Source organism: Nilaparvata lugens, chromosome 8 (assembly GCF_014356525.2).
Source record: "Nilaparvata lugens isolate BPH chromosome 8, ASM1435652v1, whole genome shotgun sequence".
Lineage (NCBI taxonomy): Eukaryota > Metazoa > Arthropoda > Insecta > Hemiptera > Delphacidae > Nilaparvata > Nilaparvata lugens.
The window spans coordinates 28,853,505-28,866,586 of record NC_052511.1 but is presented as its reverse complement, the minus strand read 5'-3'; the positions used below and the strand labels follow the sequence as shown (position 1 = coordinate 28,866,586).

Here is a 13,082-nt window from a genome sequence, read left to right as displayed (position 1 = left end):
TTTGTCGAATGGTGGCGAGTGGCATGGGTGGCGATACCGTATTGTCTAGTACAAAAATCAGAGCTTATATCTATCTACCTCTCCTGCATCTATATCTGTGGAGTCAACCAAGTCAGTCATGAGAACTGTGAACTGTTTAAGCGGCCGACGTTTGCAGCCATCAAAAGCAGAGAATTGTTTGAGCTCCTAGAAGGGCTGGTAAGAAACTGGTGATATTTTTCTTTCAAGAGTCATAAAAAATATTATATATATTCAAAAATCTTTGCTCTACCGACTGCAGTCAAGCAGGGCACATGTTACGGTAAAAATAACGTGACACCCTATATGATGTGATGATACTTATATACTATGTGATGAATATTTTAAGTTGATTTTACGAAGGAAGAAAATGCATTATAATATGAAAAATGATGAAATCTGAATCGAGAACAAGCCTGATTTATTTGATAATTATGGTTCAAGTAAAGTTATTCTCACTATCGAATAAATTTGAAACAATTAACTGTAGGTGTTGATAGAATAGCAGCTTAGAATTTTTGAACTGTTAATAAATTATCGAAGCACAATAATTGTCCAGTCTTCAAGTTTAATATTGGGCGTTGGTAGATAAAACTACTATAATACTAGAACTTATAATTTTAACGTAAATTTATGTTCAATTCAAGTGGGCACTAATTGCATTCTGAAAAATACAGCAAAGAGTAAATTCACTGACGGTATTCCTAATGATTTTTTCAGGTTTTTGCCCTATAAATTGAAAGATTCCATCACCTACATTTTCAATCGTAGACTATATTGGACACAGGAACGGTTCCGGGGTCATGGGTGTTCGTGAATATGTTTCTATTGCACAGAAAAGTTTTATCGGATTCAAAAAATTAAAGACAATTTCAATTATAAATAGAGTTTTTGAAATTTTTACTAAACTATCATGCAGAAGACTGACTCGTTGACTTGAATTCTGTGGCTTACTAGACGAGAGCCAGTCTGGGTTCAGAAAAAATCGAAGTTGCTTGGACAACATTTCCGTAATGAACACTCTCATCAAGTATTATTCAATAAATAAAAGCAAAAAGTTTTTCGCCATTCACGTGAATTATGAGTCCGCGTTTGACTCTGTTTCTCATATGGGGCTATGGAATAATTTGGGATCTTTAGGTGTGAGTAGAAATATTTTAAGAGTCTTACAAGATTTATATTCGAAAGCTTGCTTTAGTATTGAGATTCAGAAAGAGGATCATTGTAAAGTGCAATCACAACCCATACAGTTGACGAAAGGGGTGTTGCAGGGGGACTCTTTGAGTCCACTCTTATTTGCATTGTACATATCGTATATAGAATCGTTTTTTAGACAGAGGTGACTGAGCGGCCTGCGTTTTGGAAGGGATCATGATATTTAAATGCTGCAGTATGCAGACAATATCGTCATTTTTGCAGACAGTATTCCAGATACTAGAAATAAAGTTCGTTTTTTGTTCGGATTTAGCGAATCACTGGGGCTAAAGATAAACTAACCTAAGACAAAAGTAATGCCGTTCCACAAGGGATAAATTGATTTTTGCAAGGAATATATCTGGGAGTATTTTTTCAGTCATCAGGTGATTTCAAAAATATGTGTAGTAGAGCGTTAAATGAATCTAAAGTAGAGACCACTGCACTTATGAATACCTTACCAAAGCACAAATCTTATACTTGGGAGAGTATGCAGACAAGACAAACGCTCTACGCTCTACGGAGCGTAGTAAACTTGTAAATCAAGTTAGATCCAAAAATTTTCCTTCATCAACGCCTGAAATTTGGAAGACGCCTTGAAAATTGCGTTTTCATTTTTAGACTACAATTCTCGGCACATCGTTTTCATAATAATATTTAGTTAAAATATGTGGTTATTCTGCATGAAATTTATATAAAGCAATCCAACTCTTCTACAGTAACTGGTCTATCAAGGAAGGGGTGTCTAGTATCTGCGAATATTAGTTTGGGCAGAGATAAATCTGGTACCATATATTTTTCCCGGAAAAATAAAACCCACTCTAACAAACCAATTGAATATTTGATACGCCTTTACGTCTGAAGGAACAGAAATGTTCTTTAATTTCTCCCGTCTAAGAACGTTTTGCCAGTTTAATTGTTTATTTAAAATTCAGTTTTGCCTGTAGGAAATCATTTAACTTCTCTTTTCCAAAACTTCGTAATATTAATATATTAAAATATATTTGAAATATATATTAAATATTTCATAATAAAATGTCTTTCGTAAATATTTTTTCAATTGTTTGCATTGCCCATCATATACCATGGCTTATCAGTTAGGATATACATTCTCTTCATCATCCTTACCATATTTAATATCTCAGCTCTGTCAGTAATTAATTTCAACAAGCAGTCAGATAATCTGTTCCACCGTACAATTGGCAGGAGAGAAAATTCCTTCAGACAAAATACAGAAAAGTATACTCTGCTCTAACGCCAACTTCCCAGCGAAAACACTCATTATCTGGTATATAAAACTACTATGATACTAGAACTTATCATTTTAACGTAAATTTCTGTTCAATTTACATGGGCTCTGATCGCTTTATATAATTAACCACAATATTTTAACTGAATATTATTATGAAGACGATGTGCCGAGAATCGTAGTCCAAAAATGAAAACGAAATTTTCAAGGAGTCTTTCAAATTTCAGAAAAATGTTTGCATTTAACTTCATTTACAACTGTGTAATCTATTTATTTATCCATTAAGAGAGCCTTTTCATGAATTTATTATTTATTGATTTTTCAAGGAATTATTTATTATATTATAGGTGTTCGACTGTCAATAATCGATTTGAATATTTTCATGGGGTTGGATTGAGAAATATTTCCTAGAGGTGGTTGCTATAATTCTGCCGTTTTGACATTTTACATTATTCACAGCTATAAATCTTCAATACATCTTTAAAGGTTATAAATAGTTTTCCGTAATGAAGATATTCAGTGTTCCAGTTGATTTAATCTTGTAATCCTATTTCGTTCCTCTGCATGATTTTTTATTAAATTCGGTCTATACTTTCATAGTTTGGAACGTTCATTAATCAATTGGATAACAGTTGGTAAATAAAGTTCACCAGATATTTCCTCACTTCCTTTCCTTAGCCGACTGTAATAATCCTTATATAATGATAATAAGATAATAAGACTGGGCAAACAATCAGAATAAAACAATCTTGCAATCCGAAAGCAGACAAATAAATAAAAATAGTTTTTGAACTCAAATTAAATCTCTGCTACCTCTGGAAAACCGTAGTTATTTTTCATCGATAGTAATCGTCTAATTAGGAGTGTTACGTAGAAGAATAGTTGAGTTTAGTTTCTAGTGTGAATTAATATCGAAATTATTGCTTTTTCATAACATTCTGCGTCATAGAGCAATTTACATGCATGGTCTCTAGGTAGACAAACTAGCCATCAGATTGGTCAAGCACAACAATAGAATTAGTGTGAAAAATATTATGATCAAAACTGATAGCATTTATATTGAGAATTTAGAATGAACCATCATTAATATGTTTGAGAGTTTGTTAGTAGACTTTCGTGGAGGATTGATTCTTTAGACCTTGGGAATCCATGAAACCTACCTTCCTAGTTGTAAGCTTATGTTCAAGGTTCAATTTTATTAATCACGGAATTGCTTTATAGATATAGAAATTATAAATTCTGTAGTTTTTAGTCCTAGTTATGTACAAATGTTGGTCTTTATTGCAATTCCAGCTGTTTTTCAGTCCAATTCAGACATAAATCTTATTCAATTCTTGAAATTTTAGAATGGCTGACGTTATAAATTTGCATAACAACTTCAAAGATTCTCAAGTGATAGATAGATATATGAATGTCTTTTATTTGTACTTTATTGACCGAGCGCAGTGAGGTCTATGTTTTAACTCGAATTTTCTTTCAAGATTTTCATTCAATGTAGACTATGAATCATAAAAATAATAGACAAGCAAGAAATACATAATAAATTTCCAATAACACATAAATATTATACAATTATTCGTATATGTTCATATATGTTTATAAATATTTATATATGTTCATAGGCTTATAAATCAATGAGTAAGAATTGATTTTCTATTTTCACTTTGATTGAATCAATACTTATTATTCTTTCAAGTTGTTTTGCAAATTCATAACTGTTCTAAAAATGGATGATGGAAAAAGTGGAAATTCTCTATTCGAATATTTCTATTGACCATTCCTTCTAGTTCCTATTCATGTCATATTGGGAAAGCTCAAGTCACTGAAGGTCATGTTCAACGAAACTTTTGCAAGGTACTTCTAAAGTAGAGAATGTGATAGATAATGATATCGTTACAAGTCTCTAATGTAGCTCCCGAAAGTTAGAATATTAATTTTCAACAACTTCTACCTTCTGCTTATCTTTATATTTTGTTGCTATCCTCTCTTATCTCTAGTATTTTATGAAACAAGTTATATCGCTTAGTTTCTACTAATTTTATGTTTAGCCAACTACTAGTGTATAAGTTTCCACTAAGATGTCCAGGAAAACATAAAAATTGTAAATTTCTCCCAACATTGAACGTGTGGTAATGCATCTGCATAACATGAAAAAACATCAGAAGTGTTTCCTCACTGCCCCAGAATAAGAACAAACGTTTCTATGACACACTTATTTGCTGTGTAGTATTCGCTTCAAAGATTACTATGAAGCTGGTTATCATGGTAAAACTTCTTGTATGAATACTGAAGCTATTCTCAAACTTTAATTACAGAATCAAAATGGAACAGGATATTTTGGTCTGTATATTGTGCATGTGATAAGGCCATAGCCTCGTACAATGACCGATCTATCAATATTCAAATAAGAGAGTATAATTGTCTGTTTTTTTACATAATTGATATAGTCTACCAATTCCATTGCCATTCAGTCGATTGTTCGTTTCTTAATTTCAGTCATACTTTTTTAATGATTACATTCTCCACTTATATTCACACTCCGAACATAAATAACTTACAAATACCCCACTTCCTTTCCTAATAATCAAAAATTTCGTTATTGATTGCCAGATGCAATCCTGCATCTACTAAGTGAGTTTATATCACAACTCACTGATTGAAAGCTGAGATGGAACAATATTCAACATTCAACGATTGTTATTGAAATTAGAATGAAGTTTGACTCTTTCAATTCTAATAGAAGATAGAATAATTGATATATCAATTTCAAAACTGGATGATAAGATTGATCTTCATTTAATCTCAGTTCAATTTATAAATTTGGAAATGGAGAATTTCATTTTTCTGTAATTTTACAACCGTTTTGACTTTCTATCTTCACATAATAATCTCCAGTCCCAGACAAAAGATCAATATTCATTCACTAATCCATTTCTTCATTCATGATCCACGATGCATATTAATCCTCATTTACAATTTTCACATGAGGAGTTCTATATAAAAGTTTCAAAAACTGAACTGTAAAACAAAGTGAGTCACCTACCGAAAAACCTGATAATAATAATATCTATTTAACACACTCTCCCCTCACAAAACTCTTCATTCAGGATCTTCACATGATGGTATCCATTCATAATGCCCTATCCTCACATCCTCTACAGATCTCCATATAACTTTGAACACCTCAGGGAAAAGCACTTAGGGTATATCTATATCTATATCTATCTCGTATATCTATATCCTTCTAAAAAGTTCTGATCGCAGATCTCTCTCATTGTAGCCGGGCCCTAACAGCATTCAATTCAAGGATTCGTCATCCTCACAGACTTAATTTCAAATCACGTATCTTCACTAATACCTAAGATATAGCTATATAATTACATATTCAGAGACGAACAGACGAATAATATTCAATGAAGACAATCTATGCAATGCTAATCTGCTGTCGATGTTTTTGCTAGTGAGATATGTTGCAACTTTATAGTATCTTAACTCTTAACTGTATCTTTTCTCTACGATATAATCGTCACATATATTTTTTTTAGGATTGTTACTCAAGGATTCCCATCTACTATGTCCTATATACAAGAGAATCTCTTCAAATCCTAGCCTCTGATACATGCCCAATAACACTGATACAAGTGCTGATTAAAAGCGTATAAAATCGATTCGGCGCCACTTGGTAGGTACATCACGTTCTGCTTCAAGAATGTATGTGTTCCTGGATTTGCAGTGTCTGTTGAAAGCTTCCTACCTAATGTCTGGCAATAAGTTCTTCTTTAGCACGCTTCGAACGCGTTTCGTGCCACGACGCGACACTGAAGATGGACACAGATTTATAACGCGACACCAAATTCCAGCATTAGTGCTAAGCTATCCAATAACAATTTCCTTGAAATTTATTGTGAAGCACCCAGCACTGGAAGACAAGACACAAAACATAGGTTGTATCTTCTGTATATCCCATCCCATCCACTTCCTCTTTACTTTATCTTAAACTTTTTGATTTTCTTTTTTCTTCCTCCTTCTTTCTATCTGCTCTTCTTTTCTTCTCTTTTCTTCTATCCTGATCTTTTACTCTCCCTCCTTATAGTTGTTATATTACAAATTGCTTTTTCATATCATATACAGTTCAATTAATATTTTCTTAGTCTATATTATGTAAATTCATCTATAATTTTGCTGTATTGTAAGCTATTGTATATAAGTGTATAAGCCAGTATATATTGTAATCTACTTAAATGAAGTACTCAATCAATCAATCCTTCCTCTTCTTCTTCTTCTCTTTCTCTTAGGGTTGTGTGGCAGAGAGGACCAGGAGTCCTAATTCCGCCCTATTAAAGGCATTCAATCAATCAATCAATCTCTTCTCCCCCTTATCTTATCATGTTTTTCTCTTACCGGCTACTCCTCCTCATCTCATCTTATGTTCACAGCTATCATCCATTTCTTCCAGAGCTTCCTTCCTCTATTGATGTCCTTGTATTATCTCTTTCTTCTTTCCCAATTTTCTCATGAACCACAGGGAAAATCATTTAGAACATACTGAACATACTGTAACCGCCTCTTTGTCCTCATTCTATAGTACCATAGAGTGAAGATACCGTTTAATCATTGCAGTAATATGTTTAATTATTGTAATCATTTCTCTGTGATAAAATATCTGACAAAGAATGGAAATCATCTTTCTTGGCTCTTTCTACTTAGTTTACGTTCTCCTCCACTTCCTTCTCTTCGACCATACTCCTCTCCTACTCCTCTTAATCTTTCTCCCAATCATCCTCCTCCTGCCTATACTATTCTTGTATATAATTTTTTCTACCGTATTCTTTTTCTATTCTTCTCCTTCTTCTTTCTCTTCTTCTGCTTTTCTCTCTCTTCTCCTTTCTCTTCTTCCCTTCTTCTTTATCTTCTTCTCTATCTTCAAGTTTTTTCAACTTTCTCCTTTTACCCCTTCTTCTCCTCATCATCACTCTTCTCCCTCTTCTCCCTCTTCTTCCTCTTCTCCCTCTTCTCCCTCTTCTCCCTCTTCTCCCTCTTCTCCCTCTTCTCCCTCTTCTCCCTCTTCTCCCTCTTCTCCCTCTTTTCCCTCTTCTCCCTTTTCTCCCTCTTCTCCCTCTTCTCCCTCTTTTCTCTTCTCCTCCTTCTACTTCTCCTCCTTCTTCTTATTTTTCTCATTCTCCTTCTTCTCTTCTTCTCCTCCTTTTCCCTTTTCTCCTCCTTCTTTCTCCATTTTTCTTTCATTCTGCTCATTCTTCTTTCCCTACACTACGCTCTTTTTCATCTTATTCGTCTTTTCCCATTGTTGTTCTCTTCTCTCCTTTTTTCTTCTTTAATTTTCCCTTTCTGCTCTCCATCTCTTATTTCTCTCCTCTTTCTACTTTATATTCTCATTCTTCCTCCGCAACCCCCTACTTCATCCTTCCTCTTCGTCATCCACTTTCTCCCTCTCACTCTCTTCTCACCCTGTCTCCTTGAACTCGACGAAAACTCTGTACGAGCTACGAATATTAAAGGAGGCAAGCTCATTGGGAACATACAGGCATCGGTGACTTTCATCTTGTTTCGTCTCTTTTCTACCAGCCTATTTCCTACCATAATTTGTTTTTGGTATAATAAGACCATTGTTAGAAAGTACTCTGTGACGAGGTGAGATGATCACACTGTCAAATCATGTTCAGGATCGCAAAATGTTACAAGTAATCAATCTTCAATATGTCAAGTATAATTCCAGCTGAAATACAGCAAGAGTAGCCCACCATTAAGACGTTAATCTTCATCTTCAGTAGGCACATTGTTATCATTATAGATCTTAAGAAATGAATACCACGACTTCCCAATACTGTGATGGCCACAACGAAATACTTTCTTGCAACCTGATTAGTCAAGTGGTTTCCATTTCTATACATATCATCTACTCTACTCTACTGTATACTTTACAGTAGAAGGTGCAGCCAAACCGATCAAGCGGTGTGCTTCGACTGTGTCATCAACTGTGATAGAGTTGAAATTTGCCAATTATTGTCAATTTTTTTCCATTGCTTGTACACATTTAAGTAGGCAACATCATTTGGACCCATGCTATTCGTGGTTTTGCCGTTGTACGAGAACAATATAAATCTGTGATCACATAATAACAAGTTTTTCGATGACAGTTCAACATTCCACTCAACATCGCCGTTCCTGATGCTAACACAATTCGGTCCTGAGTTTGCCAGATCAAGTGGAATGGTAGTACACTAAAAACATACACACATATGGTTGTCGCAGATCCATTAGAGAGTCAAGAAATGTGCACAGGATGAGAACAGAAGTTCTAAGATTATTGGAACGTTCTGCTCATCTTCTTCGCAGACATTCTTTTGCACTAGGAATCTCAGACTGCAGTTTAGGACGGATTTCTATTTTAGATTTGAAGTTTCATCCTTTTAGAGTACTGATTACTCAAGAGTTACGCCCAGCAGACCATGGCAACCGACAAAATTCGTGTGAGCTAAAATACTTGCTCAGATATCTCCAAATGCTGCTTTCTTTGATAGTGACGAGGTACATTTTCATCTCAATGGATCAGTTTTGAATAAGCAAAATTTTGGCTACTGGGCTGGAGAAAACCCTAAAATTATTAATAATTAAATATCGCAAAACAACGAATTGTTGATGAATGTTATGCTATACCCTGCTTCTTTTGTACAAGAGCTGCTGAAAACTGCAGGAATCGTTCTCAACAATCGTAATGGCCGCCATCTTTAAAACATTATTTTCAAAACCTAATCATTATTAGAAGTGCTGATTCACAGATTTAAAAAAATAAACTTTTCTCTTTCTAATTTGATTTTTTTAAGCTCCTTAGGATTGCCACACTCTGTAGATGAGCCTTTATTAATTTTTCTATCTATACTATCTCCGCTAAGTTCTTGTCCCATTAATATTTCCTCAAATCTCCAACTTTTATTTTAATAATTATTCTGATCCTTTGTCTTGCATATTTCCTTTTTTATTCAGTATTTGTTAGTGTTTGACAGTATACTTGAAACTTATTCTAATAGAGTGGAATCTCCCCATAAATTGGATCAGAACAAAAAAATTGTTGCTGAAGTTTGGTGAGACGTATCAAAACTTATTAATTTCAAATTCTGATAACATTTTTTAAAGATTATTCTCCCTTTTTCGGTTTGATTGATATTCCAGTGCACTTCAGATCAAGATCGTAAGTGATTTTGGACGTGTGGTATATAATTTCTCTTATCATTATAAAGCATGGAATTAAACTTCTATATTACTCACGGAAAAATAAAGGCAGATAGTCAAACACGTACCAGTTATTTAGCATAGAACATAATGAAATTGACTACAGCCCATTATTGCAAAAAATTATCTTCATAATATGTGAAAATCTAATGTATTCGGAGCAAAATTAATTTGAATTAATCCACTCAAAATTATCCAATACTGGTTACTGGAGATTGAATCGGGATATTATTTGGGAATAGTAGTGTGATTATTATCATATTGGTATTGTATAGAATAGAATAGTTCAAATTCTATCACTGACCTCATCCTCCACATATTCATGCATTCTTTGTTGAAAGTCCTTGTTCTTCTTCTGTCGGACCAGCATGTATATTCTACTGACGTGTGGACAACATCTCAGAATTTTCTCAATCAGAATTTTTCCCATAAAACCAGTGCCGCCGGTGAGAAAAACTGTTTTCCCTCGGAAAAACTCCTGGATCGGCGAACCAATGATGTTGTCTTCGTTATATGATGACTCCTCCATCTGAAACAGCAATTTATACGATTCATTTATTTTTATCATATTATTAAATGCTATTATAGGAAGGAATCATTTTCAATCCAATCATGAAATGGTTGTCTATTATCTATAATTATTACAATAGTGACAGATAGTCAATAGTCATAAAATGTTTTTATACTCCTCAACTTTTATATGAGTACATAGTATATGAGTATGTTTATGAGTACATATTTCTTGCTCTTTGCTCATCTCCCGAAAGACATTATTATATTCAAGATGTATTTTCAATTTCCCAAGTATCTCAGTTTCCACTTATAATCTGTACAGAGGCTGATCGGATTGAAATTCGAAAAATGATTTTATTCCTTATCTCCTCAAATTTTAAATTATTCAAATCATATCTCATCTTTTCAAAAGCGCCTCTTTTATCACCCATTACGTAATATTTCTAGTTCTACAGAACATCAACCCTTAACATGATACTTTTTGCCAACCATAAAACATATTCTAATGCGTGTGCATGTATTGCTGCGTAATTTGGAACTAAACCAGGGTTACGGTTACCGTTGAGCAAGAAACCACCCAGTAGCTTATAATCAAGAAGTGATTTTGCCCAGAAGGAACCACTTGCATAGTGGAGCAGGTATTGGGGAAGAGTGGAGGGTTCGAGGTGTCTAAAGAAGAACTTAATGTGCGAATGGTTTGGGTTGGGATTTGCACCTCGGCCCCTACTAAACCTTCCACCAATCTAGTGTTGGTATGCAATAATAATTGGGGCACACCCAGAGGCAAAAACATTACACTTGGCGGCTTCTTGACCATGTGTTTCCAGACGATACTAGAAACTTTCTCCATCCACTGGCAAATTGTGTTTTGACAAAAGACATCATCGTCACTCTCCAACTGTGTAACACATACTACCATCTGATACAAATATTAATTAACAGCTCAGTATTACATCACTTGTTACATCGTTCTCGATATCTCAGCATCGTGTTATGAAAACGAATTGGTATTTGTGTTTCAAGTTATGTTACAATATTGGAGCTCTTGATGTTCATGCATGTTAGAAGAATATTAGATTCGGTTATTGTTTGGATTTACTCATCTACTTTCGATCGCGAATCAAAAATTTTGTCATTAACTTGTTGTATGCGAAAGATTTTTTATTGATGATGAACGCTTTCCATCACTCAATGTTCAGGTGTCTCCTGTATAAAATATACACTCGATTGGAATTGAAATGGTATTAAAAGCAAATACGAAAGCAAACTCCTTTGTTGCTTTGATATTTTTATTGTTCTATCTGATCCATTGCGTCGATTTTTCTTCGTCTACTTGAGTCAGGGTTATTTGGTTCTAGTAAGCTACTAAAATGATTCAAATAAAAATTTTGTCAACCTTCTAATAATTTAATTATAGGAGTAGATAATTACAGATTTGCATCAGTTCCGTTATTGACGTTTTAGTCTTTCACGGCTTTTTCATTAACAATACCTAGCTCGATTGTAGAGGCCTTGATGAATCTCACAAACTTTTGAAACTTATAATACTATCGTGTTGGAGTGGACATGGAAGAATAATCTTCACAAAAACACTCGAGCGCCATCACAGAGCGGTTATCTCCATATTTAACGAATAGTTATATTCAACTAGCAGGGCACCCGTGCTTCGCTACGGGAACTGGAAGATAATATATTATTCTTAATATTTATAATCCGAATCCAATCAAAATAGTTATAATCGTTTTTGAGATCTATCATATAAACAAAAATTGCTTGCTGAATAGAACTGGAATAATGAATAGATTTAGTCTTGTCACTGTTATAGAATTTTGTTTTCGGGAATTTGCTCTCCCTAGATGAAAATGTTAATATTTAATTTATATTCCGTATAGCTATCATCCAGATACTTTCCGTACCTACTCTTTCATATTTTCATGAATCCTGCAATGTTTTAAAAATAATAAGTCGTCAAATTTGGTAATTCAACTGCTATTTCAATCTTTCTCACTTGCTCACACTCTCTTCCACTCGTTTTAAACAGATTATGGGAAACTCCCACCTGATCAGCTGCTACTTAAGTAACTTCTGTGAGTTTTCCTGGGATTGAGACCTGTTCCACAATATTTTTAGTTTCCTTGCCCTATTACCATAGGTAAGGAAAGTATTGCTTCCCGAAAAAAATTAAGGTACCCCAATTTTTATATTTCTATACGTTTGAAGGTCCCCTGAGTCCAAAAAAGTTGTTTTGGGTATTGGTTTGTATGTATGTATGTGTGTGTGTGTGTGTGTGTGTGTGTGTGTGTGTGGTGTGTGTGTGTGTGTGTGTGTGTGTGTGTGTGTGTGTGTGTGTGTGTGTGTGTGTGTGTATGAGTATATGTGCGTGTGTGCACATGATATATCATTTCCCAATTAACGAAATGACTTGAAATTTGAAACTTAAGGTCCTTCCCCTATAAGGATCCGACACGAACAATTTCGATCGAATGCAATTCAAGATGGCGGCTAAAATGGCGAAAATGTTATCAAAAACAGGGTTTTTCGCGATTTTCTCGAAAACGGCTCCAACGACTTTGATCATATTATGTATACCCAAAAAACTCATTGTTAAGCTCTATCAACTGCCACAAGTCTCATATCTGTAAAAATTTCAGGAGCCGTTTTCGTGATCCGTCCGACATACATATCCACAAACATGAATTTCTCGCCTAATATAATAATTGACTTCGACGATATGATTTCATTTAATATTCACATAATTGACCGAACGCAGTGAGGTCTATGTTTTAACTCGCATTTACGGCCAAACGCGTCGATAGAATTCTATGAGATTTGGCAGGAATATTCCTTTTTTAACTGTGCG

At 34.3% G+C, this 13,082-nt stretch overlaps 1 protein-coding gene across 1 annotated transcript in view; it reads right to left on the bottom strand.

Annotated features, from left to right (window-relative positions):
- Positions 1-13,082, bottom strand: part of LOC111045567 (fatty acyl-CoA reductase wat) — a 45,119-nt gene that overhangs the window by 19,194 nt on the left and 12,843 nt on the right. The window contains exon 2 of the mRNA XM_039435102.1: positions 10,014-10,238. Within this exon, the coding sequence (XP_039291036.1) occupies positions 10,014-10,238 (225 nt within the window). The remainder of the gene's footprint in view (positions 1-10,013; positions 10,239-13,082) is intronic.